This window comes from Ochotona curzoniae, unplaced genomic scaffold (assembly GCF_017591425.1).
Source record: "Ochotona curzoniae isolate NIBS_2020 unplaced genomic scaffold, NIBS_Ocur_1.0 contig_4862, whole genome shotgun sequence".
In the NCBI taxonomy this organism is placed as follows: domain Eukaryota; kingdom Metazoa; phylum Chordata; class Mammalia; order Lagomorpha; family Ochotonidae; genus Ochotona; species Ochotona curzoniae.
This window is the reverse complement of record NW_024466403.1, coordinates 243,922-261,126: the sequence shown is the minus strand read 5'-3', so window position 1 is coordinate 261,126 and position 17,205 is coordinate 243,922. Positions and strand designations below refer to the sequence as shown.

The 17,205-nt window shown below is 54.4% G+C and overlaps 2 protein-coding genes across 3 annotated transcripts; both read left to right on the top strand.

Annotated features, from left to right (window-relative positions):
• Positions 1-4,482: 4,482 nt before the first annotated feature.
• Positions 4,483-5,988, top strand: FKBPL (FKBP prolyl isomerase like). The gene has a single exon (XM_040988383.1). It carries the CDS (start codon positions 5,002-5,004, stop codon positions 5,986-5,988), a length of 987 nt encoding a protein of 328 aa, XP_040844317.1. The 5' UTR covers positions 4,483-5,001.
• Positions 5,989-6,459: 471 nt separating this feature from the next.
• ATF6B (activating transcription factor 6 beta) lies at positions 6,460-16,343 on the top strand. 2 transcript variants are annotated; one of them, XM_040988411.1, is made up of 18 exons: positions 6,460-6,547; positions 6,889-6,968; positions 7,070-7,148; positions 7,377-7,468; positions 8,302-8,437; positions 11,687-11,772; positions 11,900-12,035; positions 12,111-12,242; positions 12,366-12,499; positions 12,971-13,156; positions 13,243-13,334; positions 13,753-13,932; positions 14,114-14,221; positions 14,373-14,454; positions 14,626-14,696; positions 14,911-15,022; positions 15,119-15,203; positions 15,642-16,343. In XM_040988411.1, the coding sequence occupies exons 1-18, from the start codon at positions 6,466-6,468 to the stop codon at positions 15,869-15,871; spliced, it is 2,103 nt and encodes a 700-aa protein (XP_040844345.1). In that variant the 5' UTR covers positions 6,460-6,465; the 3' UTR covers positions 15,872-16,343. The 2 variants fall into 2 exon arrangements, with proteins under 2 accessions (XP_040844345.1, XP_040844344.1); XM_040988410.1 differs by having other exon boundaries at positions 6,460-6,556.
• The last annotated feature ends 862 nt before the right edge of the window (positions 16,344-17,205 follow it).

Sequence of the window (17,205 nt, the reverse complement as noted above, 5' to 3'; positions counted from 1 at the left end):
TTAGCTCTTGGGTCCCTGGTGAAGTTGCCTTTGTAAAATATAAAATCCTGTTTCTTCCCATTTGTTGCCCTTCTAAGAGCACATTCTCCCTAACTTGTTCCCTCAATCCTAGTTCACAAAACAGAGAAGGGAAGTCTGTAGGCAATAGATTGGATATACAAAATAAAGATACTTGCAGGCAAGGGTGTGGAAACAATTGATCAGTCCCATAGATAGGCAGATGGGAACTCCCATAATCTCAAATCAACTCCCCTTTTGTTGATATGTAAATTCCTCAAACCCTCCTCTCTTATCCTATGTGATCCTCAGTCTATAAAAGCCTGATGGCACTAATAAACTATGGCTATTTGCCATCAGTCAGTAGTCTACATGTGTTATTATTGGCTCTGTGCACCAAGTGCATCGCTGAGAGGCAGTGAACAATTTAAAAGTTAAAGATTAGAAGCTAATAGAGACAGGTGATTAAGATGGTGCTTAGGATGCCTGCATCCCATGTGAGAGTGCCTGGTCTGAATCCCAGCTCTGCTTCTGATCCAGCCAACTGCCAGTTCTCACTCTGGGAAGGCAGGTGTTATTGGCTCAAGTTCTTGGGTCCCTGCCATCCTTGCAGGAGATGTAGATGAGTTCTGGCTTCTGGCTTTGGCCTGACTCAGGCTTGGCTGTTGCAGGCATTTGGGAAGTGAACCAGTGAATGGAAGATCTCTCTCTATTTTCTTTCTCTCTCTCTGCTTTTCAAATAAAAAAATTAAAAATGAACAAAGTTTTCTTCTTTTTCAATAATTATGATTTTGAGGGAAAGTATCATCTCTGTGTGTGCAGAAGATGGAACATCTACCAGCTCAGCAAGTAGCCTGCACCAGCCCCTAGGTCACTCCTTGGCTACTGCCTACAAGGTTAGACATTTTTTTTAATTTTATTTTTAATAGTTAAGGCAGATATATAGAGTGGAGAGACAGAAAGGAATATCTTTCATCCATTGATGATTCACTCCCCAAGTGACCACAATGGCTGGAGCTGAGCCAATCCGAAGCCAGGAGCCCAGAGCGCTTCCGGGTCTCCCATGTGGGTACAGGGTCCCAAGGCTTTGGGCTGTCCTCGACTGCTTTCCCAGGCCACAAGCAGGGGGCTAGATGGGAAGCGGGGCCACCGGGATTAGAACTGGTGTCATATGGGATCCTGGTGCGTGCGAAGCAAGGACCTTCACCACTACACTATCGTGCCAGGCCCAGATTTTTTTTTAAAAAAAAGATTTATTTATTTTTATTGCAAAGGCAAATTTACAGAAAGGAAAGACGGAAAGATCTTCCACCCAGTGGGACGGGGCAGAAGCATAAACCTCACAGCTGTTTCTCTCCTTCATCTTGATTTCTTGACAACTACCTGTAAAGGGCCCAGCAACGACAGAATGAGACTCCAGCAGCAGAGAGCTGGGAGAGAGCAGAGTGTATCCCTCAACATTCACACATTCTCTCTGTTCTGTCTTCATTCACATCCTGGTGACCCCTTGCTACTTCTGTGTTTCTCAAGTTGACACCTGGTGAATCTTCAGGTCCCTGGTAGTCTTTTCTGGAAACCTCTGAGTCCTCTTTTAAAAGATTTACTCTTGTGTTTGCATCTGGATGTGTCATTTAAAATAAAGATATTTTTATTTTTGATGATTATGTTCCATGAGGATGTGTATTTCTGAACCATATATCCCTGATTCTTACAGCATGCTGCCTGGCTTATCCCAAATGCTCAAGAAATATTTGTTGGGCCCGGCGTAATGGCCTAGCGGCCAAAGTCCTTGCCTTGAACACATGGGGACACCATATGGGCACTGGTTCTAATCCCGACAGCTCCACTTCCTATCCAGCTCCCTGCTTGTGGCCTAGGAAAGCAGCTGAGCACGGCCCAAAACCTTGGGACCCTGAACCCTTGTGGGAGACCTGGAGGAAGTTCCTGGTATTGAATCAGCACAGCACCGGCCGTTGCGCTCACTTGGAGAGTGAATCATCAGATGAAAGATCTTCCTCTCTGTCTCTCCTCTCTGAATGTGTGACTTCGCAATAATTAAAAAACAAAACAAAACAAAACAAAAACAACAACAAAAAACAAAGAAAGAAAAGAAAAAGAAAGAAATATTTGTTAAGAGAATGACGAGAACACAAAAGAACAAAAGAAATAGAGACAACCTCTCCCTCCTCCACCTTGCCCTGCCTTTTGGAATCTGTTAGAACCAAAACATATACGTAGGAAGCAATAATGAAGCACTGTAAAGGGACTGATTTGTAGCAAAGCAGTATTTCCTTTAGTGGAAAGAAGACCAATGCCCCTCTTCATTAAGGTATATATAATATAACTACAAATTAGCAATGATTCTGTTTTTTAATATATATATATATGTAAACAGAAGATGACAGAGAACTGTCAAACACCGTTTCAATTTCCAAAGGCCTGCAAGAGCCAGGGCTGGACCAGAGCAGAGCCAGAAGTCTGCACTCAATCCTGGACCCCACACGGGCTCACTTGTCACCCCCAGGATGTTGTTAGCAGGAAGCTGGATTCCAAGCTGGGAGAACCCAAGCACTTCTATTGCCAAACAACACCCCGGGGCTAGTTGGAGGTGTCATTTAAGGCACAGGAAGATGATCACTGGCCTGGGTGTGATGGAAGTCAATGTATATTTACTGTAACGTGTAGAACAAGGAGCCAGCAGCTATTGCTTAATTCTCAGGTTCTCCTAGGAGTTAAGGTAAAGGTGCTTATAGACTGGAACTGGGGCTGAGCAGTGCATGAGCAGCTCGAGTTTAGGTTGCTGGTTGGTCTGATCTCCTGACCTTCGTTTGTTTGGTCAGCGATGCTGTGCTCATTAGGGAACTCACGGTGGCCAAGTGGATTTCAGCTGGTGGTGAGGGTGGGGAGCGGTTATCTTCTGCCCCAGACCCGGAATTTCCCTACCTGGACTTGTACTTTTTCTAAACAAACACTTTTCGCCCTGAAGAAGGTTTTCTTTATCGGAGAAGCAAATGGCTTAGGATGTCCAGAACTTTGTAGGACTAGTTTTTAAAACTTTTTTCATGTCAGTGAATTTCTTTTGATAAAGAACATGCAAGGACACTTGGGGCTAAAGGAGACAGACAAGAGGATAGGTCCTGTCTACATGATAGGGACCTAGTGCAGTATGGTAATGTGGTCAACTGAAAAGAGTCTTGACCCCACCGCATTAAACTCACAGCAGAGCGCTTTGACTCAAGCCTGCAGCCAGTGATGCGACTACGCCCCCTCCTGGCGGCGCCAGCCGGGTCCTGGTCGTCTACTGTAGAGTATGAGAGAACAAGCTGCAGAGAGGGGAAAACAGAGGCATTAGGAGCAGGTGGCCCTGCCTTTGCAGGTCTCTGGACAAGCAAGGCTGAATCACAAAAGGGACCTAGACCTTCTGAGAGGAGGCCCAGTTTCTCACTCCTGCAATCAGTGGAACAGGTTCTTCCAGCTGTGTCTTCGAAAATTAGGGCACACCGGGCCCGGCGCGGTGGCGCAAGTGGTTAAAGGTCCTCGCCTTGCACGCCCGGGATCCCATATGGGCGCCGGTTCTAACCCCGGCAGCCCCGCTTCCCTTCCAGCTCCCTGCCTGTGGCCTGGGAAAGCAGTCGAGGACGGCCCAAAGCTTTGGGACCCTGCACCCGCGTGGGAGACCCGGAGGAGGCTCCTGGCTTCGGATCGGCATAGCATCGGCCCGTTGCGCTCACTTGGGGAGTGAATCATCGGACGGAAGATCTTCCTCTCTGTCTCTCCTCTCTGTATATCCGCCTTTCCAATAAAAATAAATAATAAAATAAATCTAAAAAAAAAAGAAAGAAAATTAGGGCACACCGCAGGGGCACAAAGCCAGCAGTCAAGAGAACAGGAGGATCTGATTCTGGAATGTTTGTATTCGGGGCGTGGTTCCTAGAAGAACAGCTCCCGCGTCTTCCACTTTCAAGCGCAAGAAACACAGACCCCGCTCAGACTTCCTAAATCAGAAGCCACGGGTCAGTAACCTCCTGGCGGATGTGCAGGGACGCGCGTTCACGTTCAACAGCGCTCAGGCTTCTGACAAAGGGGTGGGGAGTCAGGAGAAGCCAGGTGGTTTCCTCCAGGGAATAGAGCCGGGCGGAGAGAAGCCTGAGGATCTACCCTGCGCACCCGGGACACTGAATGCGCAAAGGGGCGCGCAAGCGTAGGCTGTGGTCCGCATCTCCGATTAGAGGAGGAACACTCAGGAGGGCATCCTGTCGCCAAAAAGGATTCCAAATTGCCCCCTCCCTGGATCCCTCTCTGCTGTATCTCCTCATTCACCCCCAGCTCTGCCGTCGGGAACTCGGTCCACACTGCCTTTTGGGTTGATTCAGTCCCGTTCTGCTGCTTCGGCCTAGTTCGGTTGCTAAGGTCTGGTGCTTCGCGGTTGCGGAGGAAATGATGTCACGTCCAATGGGCGTGCTGCCCAGCCGCTGCCTCCTCCGAGGCGGTCTGCAACTTGACCCCTTCGGAGCCCCGCACACTCCAGGCGCTGTCAGCCTCCCGTTCTCCACCGGCCTCTCTGTTCCCACCGCCGCCCGCGCGACATTCGGCGGACAGCCCGCGCGACGCGCCTGGCTTCGGAAGCAGAGCGGAGTCGAGAGGAGAGGTGATCCCCAATGGCCACCTTCCCGTCCCCCGGGCTGTAACCGCCTGGGCTCCTTTAGATCCAATGGGGCATCCGCAGCGGGGGCGGCGCTCCGAACCGCAGGGAACTGTGGAATTTGTAGTTCGAAGCTAGGTCGGGGAGCGTGGGGGAGCAGGGAAACGGGGTCTCGAGCAGGACAGAAACAAAATCGAGAAACTTGCAGGATAAGGAGTCTCGGCCTCAGCGGGATGGGGAAGGGTGAACCGGCATTAGGATCAGAACCCTGCAGTTAGCACTATTTCAGTTTTCTTTTCAGGTGCTAACTTGAACCTGTAGCGTCCATCGACTGTTCAAGGTGGGAGTGACCAGGCGGCCACATGGAGTTGCCACCAGTCAGCCAGGCGGGAGAAAGAGGCACTTCTCCACTGCAGCCACCGTGGAAACAGAGACCTGGGGAGATGAGGCCACAGCCCCTAGAGCCTCAGCTGGGACTGTGCCCAGACTCAGCCGACCTCATGCCGCAGAGTCCTGGACACGAAGGAGGCACTGCTGCATCTCAGGGATCAGCCAACGAGGGGCCAGGGCTCCCAGCTTCTGACCTCTGGTCCTGCCCGGACGGGAGCTTTGTCAAGAAGATCATCACCCGGGGCCGTGGCTTGGACAAACCTAAGCTAGGCTCCCGCTGCCGGGTGCTGGCTTCTGGGTTTCCTTCTGGGTCCGGGCCTCCTGAGGGCTGGACGGAGCTGACCATTGGTGTGGGGGCCTGGAGGGAGGAGACATGGGGGGAGCTTGTGGAGAAATGCTTGGAGTCCATGTGTCAGGGTGAGCAGGTGGAGCTGCAGCTTCCTGGACACTGTGGACCTCCTGTGGGGCTCACGCTGGCCTCCTTCACTGCCGGCCGGGACTCCTGGGAGCTGGCGGCCAGCGAGAAGGAGGCCTGGGCCAGGGAAGAACGGGACAGGGGCACGCAACTCTTCCGAGCTGGGAACCCTCAGGGGGCCGCCAGGTGCTACGGACGGGCCCTCCGGCTGCTGCTGACTCTGCCCCCACCTGGTCCCCCAGAACGGACAGTGCTGCACGCCAATCTGGCTGCCTGTCAGTTGCTGCTGGGGCAGCCCCAGTTGGCGGTGCAGAGCTGTGACCGGGTCCTGGAAAGGGAGCCTGGCCACGTGAAGGCTCTGTACCGCAGGGGCGTTGCACAGGCGGCCCTTGGAAACCTGGACAAAGCAGCTGCTGACCTCAAGAAGGTGCTGAGCATGGATCCCAAAAACCGGGCTGCCCAGGAGGCGTTAGAGAGGGTGGTACGTCTGGAGAAGAAGCAGGAGGCGGGGCTGGCTCAGGGGCTGCGCAAGATGTTTGGCTGATTAAAAGTTTGAAACGGGGATCTGTGACTTGTCATCTTTGCTTAGAAGGTGGGAGAGTGGGAGGAGCAGTGGAATCTTAGCCCTTCTGTCTCTCCCAGACTTTTCTTTCCTGGTCTCAGAGAGACTGTCTTGGGGGGCGGAGGGAGGGGCTTATCTTTCTTCGAAGATGTTTGGAAGGCGATCAATGGCCAGGGCGCTTGGTGGTGAGCGCTGAAATCCGAGAACTACATCTCCCAGGCGCAGTATCCCGGGGCCCGTGCGGCGCATGCGCTGCTCTCTTTCCGGCTGACTTGCTCCTATTGGCTCCCGCAAGGTACAGTCATCGCTTGCATTGACGCATGTGCTCGGCTCGCCGGCCTCTGATTGGTCCGCAGAGCTTCCGGGACGCCTCCCTGTCTGAGCGAGCCAGCTGATTGGCGGAAGGCGGGAAGAGGCGGGCCTTGGGAACGGCCTCAGGGCTGGGGGGTGGGGGGGAAGATGGCGGAGCTAATGCTCCTGAGCGAGATTGCGGACCCGACGCGCTTCTTCACCGACAACCTGCTGAGTCCGGAGGATTGGGGTCTGCGGAGTGAGGCCACGGGGAGGGGGCAAAGCGCTGTGGGCAAACCGTGTGTCTGCGACACGCAGGAAGGGAGCGGGGGCCATAGAGGAAAAGCCGGGTCCGATTCGGACCTCGCCGCCGGAGGAGGGCGGAGCGGGGCTCGCCGAGCATTCCCGGGGTGCGGGAGGCTGGAAACGCCGGGGCCGGCGAGTTGTTCCGGGGTCGAGGAAGGAGGGGCCCGGGTTCCACGGTTGTCTCGCTTTTCAGTGGGCGGGCGGTGGGTCTGGCTGGGCCGAGCCAATGAGGGATGGGGCGCGGCCGTAGGCTGGGCCGCCCCCCTGACCCCGCGCTCCTTGCAGACAGCCCCTTGTACGCCGGCTTGGATGAAGTGGCCGACGAGCCGCCGCCTCTCTTTCACGGCCCGGAGCAGGATGTCCCGGTATCGCTCCCTCCCCAGGCCTCGCTTGGGGGGTGGTGAGAGAGGTCCCGGGAACCTGGTCTTTCTTACCTCCCTGTGCGCTGATGTTTGCCCAGGTGCAGTTTGACAGCAGCCCTCTGGACGTGGGCATGGACGCCAGTCCCCCGGAGCCCCCGTGGGACCCGCTGCCCATCTTCCCAGGTGAGGTGTCCGCTGCGGCTGCCTCATCTTCCAGAAGGCCTCCTCTTCCCAAGACGTTACCGGAAGCCACACAGTCCGCTCCATCCTTGTATCTCCTCTGCGTACAGAGGCACTTCTGTTCCCTTAGTCCCTGAGAACTGGTGTGCTCCTGACCATGGCCTGGTGGAGGGACCCCCACCACAACGTGTTTGGACACTTGGTTTCACACTGTATCACCTCTTCCTCCAGACCTCCAGGTGAAGTCCGAGCCCTCCTCCCCATGTTCCTCCTCCTCTCTCAGCTCGGAGTCATCCCACCTCTCCACAGAACCCCCTGGCCAGGTGAGGACTGTCTGCCTCCCTCTAATCTCTGGCCAAGACCCTGCTTTCCACCATGGGTGCGATGGCAATGGCTTGTTTGCTATGAGCCGTTAGATGGCTCTCTTCCTTCTTTTTCCATTTTGTGACCATCCTCATATTTTGTTCCTCCATGCTGGTGGTCGAGAAGTGAAAAGGAATTTTTTTTTTAAAGATTTATCTGTTCTTTTTTATTGGAAAGGCAAATTTGCATAGAAAAGGAGAGATGGAAAGATCTTCCATCTGCTGGTTCACTCCCCAAATGGCCACAATGGCTGGAGCTGAGCTAATCTGAAACCAGGAGCCAGGAACTACTTCCAGGTCTCCCACATGGGTACAGAGTCTCAAGGTTTTGGGCCATGCTCAGCTGCTTTCCCAGGCCACAAGCAGGGAGCTGGAATGCAAGTGCAGCAGTCAGGATTAGAAATGGTACCCATATGGTATCCCAGCACATGCAAGGCGAGGACTTTAGCCACTGGGGTACTGCTCCGGGCCCAGGAAATCTTTTTAATATACAGGAGTATGGAGCAGGGAAGAACAGCGGTAGCCTGCTCAGAGTTCTGGGCCTGTTCTTACCCAAGTTGTCCACCCAGAGGCAGTTTTTGAAATCCTGAGACTTTGCCAGCTCCCCTAGGAATGAAGAACAAGGAGAACAAGCAGTCAGGGACCCTTAGGGAGATGCCCAGCACCACTGGGACAAGAATGTCAAGTGACTGGTGGTTGGTGAGCACAGAACCTCGTGTTCGCTGTTATTCTCAACGCCTCCCTTGCTGATTTTCTGTGTTTGTGCCCTTGGCTCTACCTCAACTCTCATCCAGGCCCTGGGAGTACGGGAGGTGCTACATGTGAAGACAGAGTCCTTGGCACCCCCACTGTGCCTCTTGGGAGACCATCCGACACCCCCATTTGAGATTGTCCAGATCAACGTGGGCTCCACTTCTGATGACCTCTCAGGTACCAGATCACAGGTTTTGCTAAGCCAAAAGAGGAAGGCAAGGGCGAGGAGAGGAAATGGCAGGGAGCTAGGAGGGAAACTAGGAAGGGGAGGATTGTGGGAAACCACAGCAGGGGTGTGGCAGAGAAGATGGAGATGAGTTTTTTTTCCTTTTCTTCTCCTAGGACTCTATTGTGTCTCTCAACCTACTATTTGCATTAAAAATTTTTAATTTCCTTTTATTTTATTTGAAAGGCAGAGAGACAGAGAGAAGTAGAGATATTCTCCATCCATTGGTTCACTTTCCAAGTGTCCATACCATGCAGTGCTGAGCCTGGACCCTGGAACTCAGCTGGAGTCTCCAAGCAGGTGGTAGAGGTTCAGTTCCTGAGCCATTGTGCCCTCAGCTGCCTCCCAGGGCACTCATCAGCAGGAAGATGGGTTGGAAGCAGAGGCAGGGCAACACACCAGCACAGGCACTCTCCCTGGGATGCAGGTGTCCCAAGCAGCAGCTCAACTGCTGCAGCAGACACTCGTCTCTGATTTGCATTTTTTAAAAAGTGGGTGGTTTAGGGTATGTTTGTGTACTTCCCCCTGCCCCTCTGTTTTATTATGAAAAATTGTAAGCACACAGAAACATTGAAGTACCATATGCCTCATTTCTAGAGTCTCCAATTAGCACTATTTATGCTATTTTATGCTATGTTCTCAACTTGGGGTGGTGTTATAGTCCAGTGGGTTAGTCCAATGCATGGGTAGTCACATCTCATGTCGGAGTGCCTGGAAGCCAGTTCTGCCTCAGCTTCCTGTCTATCTTCTTGCTAATGTGTCTGGGAAACAGCATGTAATGGCCCATGTGCCAGGGTCTCTACCACCCGCATAGGCAACCTGGATGACTTTGATCTGACCCAGCTCCAGCTCTTGTGGGCATTTGGGGGATGAGCAGATGGAAGATCTCTCTGTCCCTCTGACCTTGAAATAAATAAGTAAAATTGAATTTTTCCCCTCAGTTTTATTAACTGTTACATGTTTATTCAAAAAATATGTAGTGATCACCTGCTCCCAAGCCAGGTACTGGACAGGGTACTGGGAATATAAAGATGAGTTAGACATGACCGCAATCCTGATTTCATAATCTTGTGGTGTAGAACAAGAAAAACAAGCGCCACTCACATAATTCTATTAGCCCATCAGAGGGTACCATGGAAACTCAAAAGAAGGGGCATGTCCCCTACTCAGGGCCAGGATCGGCCTTGTTCCTGGAGGAAGGGCTTCCTTGGTTGAATCTTGAAGCACACCTAGACTTTATCAGAGGAAACTGCATGAGTGGTGTGTGTGTCTATGTATGTGTAAAATGAACCTGTATTTTTGCATGCGAGCAGGGAATAGCAAGGAGTTGCAGGTGCTACAGGTCCCTGCTGAGGGCTTCAGCTTTAATGGGCAATTGAGAGTCTTTGAAGAACTAAATGAAGAAGCAGCATGACTAGGAAGATGACCTTGGTCATTGAGAGTTGAGAATGGACCATGGAGAGGCAGGGCTGGAGGCAGGAGGATAGTGGAAGAAGCTACTACAGTTTATTATGATTCCAATCCCAGGAAGAAAACAGATTTGAGACAGACTGAGGTGGATGGGTGAGTTGGAGTGCCCCCCTGGGCACTGAGAAGAGAGGTTCTGGCGAGGGCAGCTGCCAGCGGGTAATGATCCTGTTCACTGCTTGGGCAGTGTTGTCCCTGTTGGCTGTTGGGCCTTCTGGTTCTTCTGGCGCCTGCTCTTACTGGCGGATTCATACGGTGTTTTAAAACATTATTTTATTTAAGAGGCAGAGTCCCAAAGAAAGGAAAATAAGGAGATCTTCCATCTGTTGGTTCCAAATGGCCGTAAGAGCCAGGGCTGGGCCTAGCCAAAGTGGGAAGCCTAGAATTCCATCAGAGTCAGTATCATTGAAGTTTCAGAATACCAATATTAGTGATCGTATGATGAAGCACCAAAATGAGAGTTGAGGGACAGGGGACGGCTCTGTCCTTGGACTGTTGACCTCTGGGCTGAATCTAACCCTTGGAGAGATCTGATTTCACCTCCACAAAGCCCAACATTGGCTTCCCTAGAGGATCAACAAATGAAGGCACAGGGTGCCGAGTTTTGTAAATTGGTACCTGGGCGGGTGACAGATGTTGAAAGGGCACTTGGGTGAAGGGAAAAACAGTGAGCCTCTTGTTTTTTAAAGATATATTTATTTTTATTGCAAAGTCAGATATATAGAGAGGAGGAGAGACAGAGAGGAAGATCTTCTGTCTGATGATTCACTCCCCAAGTAACCGCAACTGCTGGTGCTGTGCTGTGCTGATTCGATGCCGGGAACCAGGAACTTCCTTCAGGTCTCCCACACAGGTGCAGGGTCCCAAGGCGTTGGGCCGTCCTCGACTTTAGCTGCTAGGCCACTGCACTGGTCCCAAGATTTATTTATTTTTATTGCAAAGTCAGATATATACAGAGAGGAGGAGAGACAGAGAAATATCTTCTGTCCGATGATTCACTCCCCAAGTGACTGCAGCTGCTGGTGCTGTGCCAATTCGAAGCCAGGAGCCCAGATCCTCTTCTGGGTCTCCTACACAGGTGCAGGGTCTCAAGGCTTTGAGCCATCCTTGACTGCTTTCCCAGGCCACAAGCAGGGAGCTGAATGGGAAATGGAGCTACCAGGATTAGAACCAGCACCCATATGGGATCCCAGTGTGTTCAAGGCGAGGGAGGACTTTAGCCACTAGGCCATGCCGCCAGGCCCAGTGAACCTCTTTTAAAGGCCAATTGAATTGGGGTGAACGGTGGACATGAGAATGGAAGTGACCAGCAAGGGGGTCAGTTTAGGAGCCCTTGGTGGCACTGCAGACATGGTGGTGGACAGCGTGTGGTCCACTGCTAGGATACGTGTGGTCAGGAAATCAGCAAGGTGGGAAGTTGAGTCGAATGAATGCTGGAGATGCCCACTGCATAGAACAGATGAGGTCTGGGAGGAAGAAACCGCGGAGAGCAGAAGGCCAAGGGCAGCAAATCTGCCTCTGGAGAAAAACAAGTGAGGGAGGAGAGGTGCGGGGAGGGGGGTGGGGCGGGGGTCAGGACTGCAGCTTAGGGGCTCCACCTGCTGGATGGCCTGCCCAGGGCCAAGATTGCTCATCTTTAGGTGCTAACAACCCATTTCCCCATCTTAACTGATCGCTTCCCCCTCCAGTGTTTCTCTGACCCCCAGTGCTTTGTCTCACCCTGCCATCCACAGATGTCCAGACCAAGACAGAACCTATCTCTCCGTCCTCCTCTGTCCACTCTGAGGCCTCCCTGCTCTCGGCTGACTCTCCCCGCCAGGTGAGCGCCAACTTCCCTTCCTTCCTCAGGTACTGTGATGTGCTCCTCCTGACTTAGAGGTGTGAGAGCTTTTCCTCCTTTATCTCCTTCTGCTCAGCCTCCTCTGACTAACCCTGCCCCGACGTAGGCATTCATAGGAGAGGAGGTCCTGGAAGTGAAGACAGAGTCCCCCTCACCCCCAGGATGCCTGCTATGGGATGTCCCCGCCCCCTCGTTTGGAGCTGTCCAGATCAGCATGGGCCCATCTCCTGAAGGCTCTTCAGGTAGTAGGACTTCTGGGTCCCCTGGGTCCCTGGTGAGTGGCCTGTGGTGCTGACCTCCCTTCCTTTCTTCTTTAGACAAAGCCCCGCCCCCCCGGAAGCCACCGCTGCAACCTAAACCTGTGGTGCTAACCACTGTCCCAATGCCTCCCAGAGCTGTGCCCCCAAGCACCACTGTCCTTCTGCAGCCCCTAGTCCAGCCACCCGCAGGTACTAGAGAAGGGCAGCACCCATCGGGCTGACCTTGGCCTGGGGCTCCCCTTGGGTGCTTGGCCATGCAGTGGACACAGCACTTGCCTGACTCTCAGCTCTCTGGTCTCCTTCCTGCTGCAGTGTCCCCAGTTGTCCTCATCCAGGGTGCTATCCGAGTGCAGCCCGAAGGGCCGGTCCCCCCTGTTCCACGGCCCGAGAGAAAGAGTATCGTTCCAGCCCCCATGCCTGGGAATGCGTGCCCGCCTGAAGTGGACGTGAGTACTGGGGACGGGAGGTCTGTAACATGGAGAGGTGAGGAGGGCCATCAGGGTGGACCTGGTTCTACTGGAGTAACAATTCCATGTTTTGGGGTCCTTAGGCTTGCTGTCACTGCAGGTGATGGAGTGGGGGTAGTCTCAGGAAATCCAAGGCAGGGAGTGTTATGGCAGTAGTTGGGGAGCAAGGTTAAACTTGGGGGCCTGAAAGGCAGTCTTGAGAAGGCAGACTCCGAGGAAGGAGGTTCCCTGTGGCTGGAGGCGTCCCTCCTGTAGCCTGGCCTCTGCTGCCTCTGGGCAGGGCTGCTCAGGGTTTTTGTGAGTGTTTTGTTGGGTCTGGCTGTGGAGACAGAGGCCAAAGAGGCAGGGTAATGGCCCATGGGAACTTTGGCTGACGGATCCCTGGGGTTGGGGACACAGCCCTGCACACCTACTCATCTTAGGTTTTTGTTTGACCTTTCTAAAACACAGGCAAAGCTGCTGAAGCGGCAACAGAGAATGATCAAGAACCGGGAATCTGCCTGTCAGTCCCGGAGGAAGAAGAAGGAATATCTGCAGGGGCTGGAGGCGCGGCTGCAGGCGGTGCTGGCCGACAACCAGCAGCTCCGCAGGGAGAATGCTGCCCTCCGGCGGCGGCTCGAAGCTCTGCTGGCCGAGGTAAGACTGCCCTGTCCTGGGGACACCAGGCACATGGGCTCCTTGGGCCGACCCCTGTCCCTCTTATGTCTTCCTCTGCATCTCAGAACAGTGAGCTCAAGCTGGGCTCTGGAAACAGGAAGGTGGTCTGCATAATGGTCTTCCTCCTCTTCATTGCCTTCAACTTTGGACCTGTCAGGTGAGCCTCTCCTTGCTTCCCAGAGGCCTCTGGGCCCACTGACCTCACAGCCGCTTGCTTGCCGGTCATGGTCTCATCATTCCCTCCCAGGTGCACACAGGACATCCTAGTGTTCTTAGCAGCAATGTCATAGCCAACCCCACCCATCCTGCACTGTGATTTTCTCAGGGCACCTCCTGGCATGGATGGTGGTGATGATGTTGGTGGAGCCTGAAGCTCCCCTGCATTCTAGACTCTCAAATGGATGCTCTTTTACTTGGGTGTTCCTGGAACCTATGAGATGGGGGCCCTTCTTGTGTCCTACAGAGGAGCCAGCCTCAGAGCAGCCTGGTGGTCTGTCCGCACAGACCTTGCTGACAATTCACCCTCTTGACAAAGCTGCCATTCTTCATGGCGCTCTCTCCTCCCTCATCTACAGCATCCATGAGCCTTCTGCAGGCCCCGTGTCTTCCCGGATGGCCAGGGAGGAGCCTCGACTCCAGAGACACTTGCTGGAGTTCTCAGAGCAAGAGCCAGTACAGGAAGTCGAAGCTCTCCCGGGGTTTTCCCCGCACCCTGAGGAACCCCAGGCTGGGCCTGCAGGCCGGCCCAGCTTCAGGTGAGGGGAGAGGGGCCCCGGCTTTATGGGAGGGAGCAAGCTCCCCACAGGGGCGATGGAGAGTCTCCCCAGAAGCCCCTTCTGCCAGCAGACAGAGTTGCTCCTTTGCCCTGCTTGCCCGCTCTGTTGGAGCTGGGCAGTCTCTTACCCTCTTAACCCTGGCCTTCTCCCCCCATCCCAGGAACCTGAGCGCCTTCCCTGGGGGAGCCAAGGAGCTATTGCTTAGAGACCTCGACCAGCTCTTTCTCTCCTCTGACTGCCGGCACTTCAACCGAACTGAGTCTCTGAGGTGAGAATTCAGGGCCAGGCCCCTTCCCTGTCCTCTTAGGACCTTGCCCCTAGCCTGACTGCCCTGGGTACTGAAGTACTGGCTCTCGCTCCACCTCCACCATGTGTGCAGGCCAGGGAAGGAGCATGCCAACTCTGCCTTGCTTCCCCAGGCTCGCCGACGAGCTCAGTGGTTGGGTCCAGCGTCACCAGCGAGGCCGGCGGAAGATCCCTCAGAGAACCCAAGAGAGACAGGTAGGAGGAGGGCTGCTTCACTCTAGGCCATATGGAGGAACTTCCAGAGGGCATTCTTAGGGCTGAGGGCTGCGGGGTGGGTGCCAGGTGGTGTCAGCTTCCAGGGGGTGTCTTGTCTCTCTTCCCTTCCCCCCTCACCCACTCCAAATCCTCAGATACTTCTCCTTCCAGAAGGCTCAGCTGCGGAAGAAATCTCTTCCAGTTAAGACCATCCCTACCCAACCCCTGGGGCCCCCAGAAAGGTGAGGATTGTTTATTAAATGAGGTTCTGCCCCAAAGAGCTGTACACTCCTAGAGTGATCCTAGGTTTGTCCTTGTTGCCATTAGGATGCTGCCTCCTTTACCCAGCAGGGTTCTCCTGTCTGTCGCCTTTTCTCTCACCCTCCTCTCCCTTAGCCCAGTGGGAGCAGGGCACAGGGCTTAGTTCCTCCCAAACCCTGTCTCTTGCCACGCCAGGAGCTCCGTGAGCCAGCTGCAGCTCTACCGCCGCCCAGAGCGTTCGCAGCCTGAGTTTCTGGATGCCATTGACCGGCGGGAAGACACCTTCTATGTGGTGTCCTTCCGCAGGGTGAGTTCCAGCTCCCCAGCAGGGTGTGCTGTGTGGGGCTGTGGCAGTGGGTGAGGGGACCTGGCAACATCTGTTCCTCTCCGACCTGTTTCCCAGGACCACCTGCTGCTGCCAGCCATCAGCCACAACAAGACCTCCCGGCCCAAGATGTCCCTTGTGATGCCCGCCATGGCCCCCAATGGTAATTCTTCTCTAGCTGAGGTTGAGGATAGACATCCCCAGCATGGGGGCTGGGGCACCGGGAGGAGAGGGGCTGCAGACATGCCAGGCTCCTAAGTGTGAAGCTGCTTGCTAGTGGGACAAGGGGACTGCAGGGGCAAGGACCCCTCCTTTTGAAGGTACTTGGGCGGGTGTTGGAGTATGGGGGAGTGGAGGAACTTGCTAGACGCTCACTTGTTATTTTCTCCCCATGTCCTCTTCTCTGTGACCCTGCACTCACCCGTGACACTTTCCTTTCCTGTCCATTTCCTTCTCCCTGCACTGAACTCCATCCATGGTGTCACTCACTGGTTCTGCCCCCTCTCCCATGCCCTTTGCTCTCCTCCCCATTCCCTTCGCCTTTTCTCACCTCCCATTCATGCCCCTCCCTGTCCTCCTCTTTAACTGCCCCCTCCCACAGAGACCCTGTCGGGTCGGGGGGCCTCAGGGGACTATGAAGAGATGATGCAGATCGAGTGTGAGGTCATGGACACCAGGGTGATCCACATCAAGACCTCCACAGTGCCCCCCTCGCTCCGAAAGCAGCCGGCCCCGACCCCGGGCAATGCCACGGGTGGCCCCTTGCCGGCATCTGCAGCCCGCCAGGCCCACCAGGCCTCTCACCCGCCCCTCTACCTCAATCACCCCTGAGTCCTCCCACTCACACTGACTTAGGACCCAGGGGTGGGGCTCAGGGTGGCCAGCTGGGATGGTTAGCAATTGCTCTGCTCCCTGGGCTGGGGCAGCTGTTGAAGGAAGGACAGGGTGTGGAAGGGAAGCACTTGTCTGGAGTTGGGGGTTCACCTCTGTCCTCACCCCTTTTCCAGATATACAGGGCTCCTGCATTCCTCTGAACTCCCAGCCTTGCAACTCTCTTTTAGGGTGTTCAGTGAGGGTGTTTGGTTTTGGGGTGGGCTGAATCCTGCATACTCCTTATTTTGTTTCTCAGTTTGGGGGCTAGAGGTCGGATTTGATCCCCAGGTGGGACAGGAACTTTTTTTTTTTTTGGTACTATACTTCTTGAGCTAGTTTCTGGGAGTACAGGAGGGGTGGTGGAGGAAGATCAAGTTTATGTGTGTGTGTCTCTTATTTTTTATTATAAATAAACAACGTGGAGGAGGGAGTTGAAGCAGTGGTGGCTGCGTTCCTGGCCTGTAATGGGACACAAGGGGCAAAGTGGCTCCTACAGGGCCAGCATCAAGGAGACAAACCCAGAAGCACAGCTGGTCCTCGGGTGGGATCACAGACCTCAGTCACTGCCTGGCCCCACCCTGCAGCCCTGGAGTATGTCTGCATCTAGCAGGGTTGCTCCATGTGCACACACACGCGCACGCTTATACATGCACACACATACGCATAGCAGCCCAGAGGACAGAAATCCCTGGAACAAACATATCAGAGTAAACAGGAAGGACGGGGAGCCCCATGGCCACCAGGGTGTGTGCGTGGCCTCCCTGCTGGGTCCCCTGCTCCCAGCAGGTCTCCCTCCCTCCCTCCCTCTTTCCCCTTGCTTTCCAGGATGAGAAGCTCAAACAAACAAGGACCACTGGGGCCAGCTGGCTCCCAGCCCTGGGGGGAGAGGCCGTGTGGGACGGGGGTGGCACTTGGAAGGGAGGGAAGCAGGGTATTGCAGGTCACCCTCTTCTCCCTAAAATGGAGGAGACTGTATCCTCATCTGGAGGGAGGGAGGAATGGAGCAGGGACTGAGGCGCAGCCCGGTCTGGAGGGAGTCCCATCCCACAGTGCCTCGGGCCTGACCTTGCAGGAGCTGCCTGGGTCAGCTGGAGGGTGTGAGCTGGGCCTGGGCTCCATGCCCGGATGACTGGACAGGGGCTGCCCGGGCCATAAGCCCAGGCCTGAAGGGGGGAGAGAAAGAACCTCACGTGGCCAGCCAGACTTTCTCCCCCAACCCCCCACCCTGACTGTGTTTGGGGTGAAAACAGACCCAGTGGCTATGGCAACCTGGAACTGGGGCTCCCAGGAAC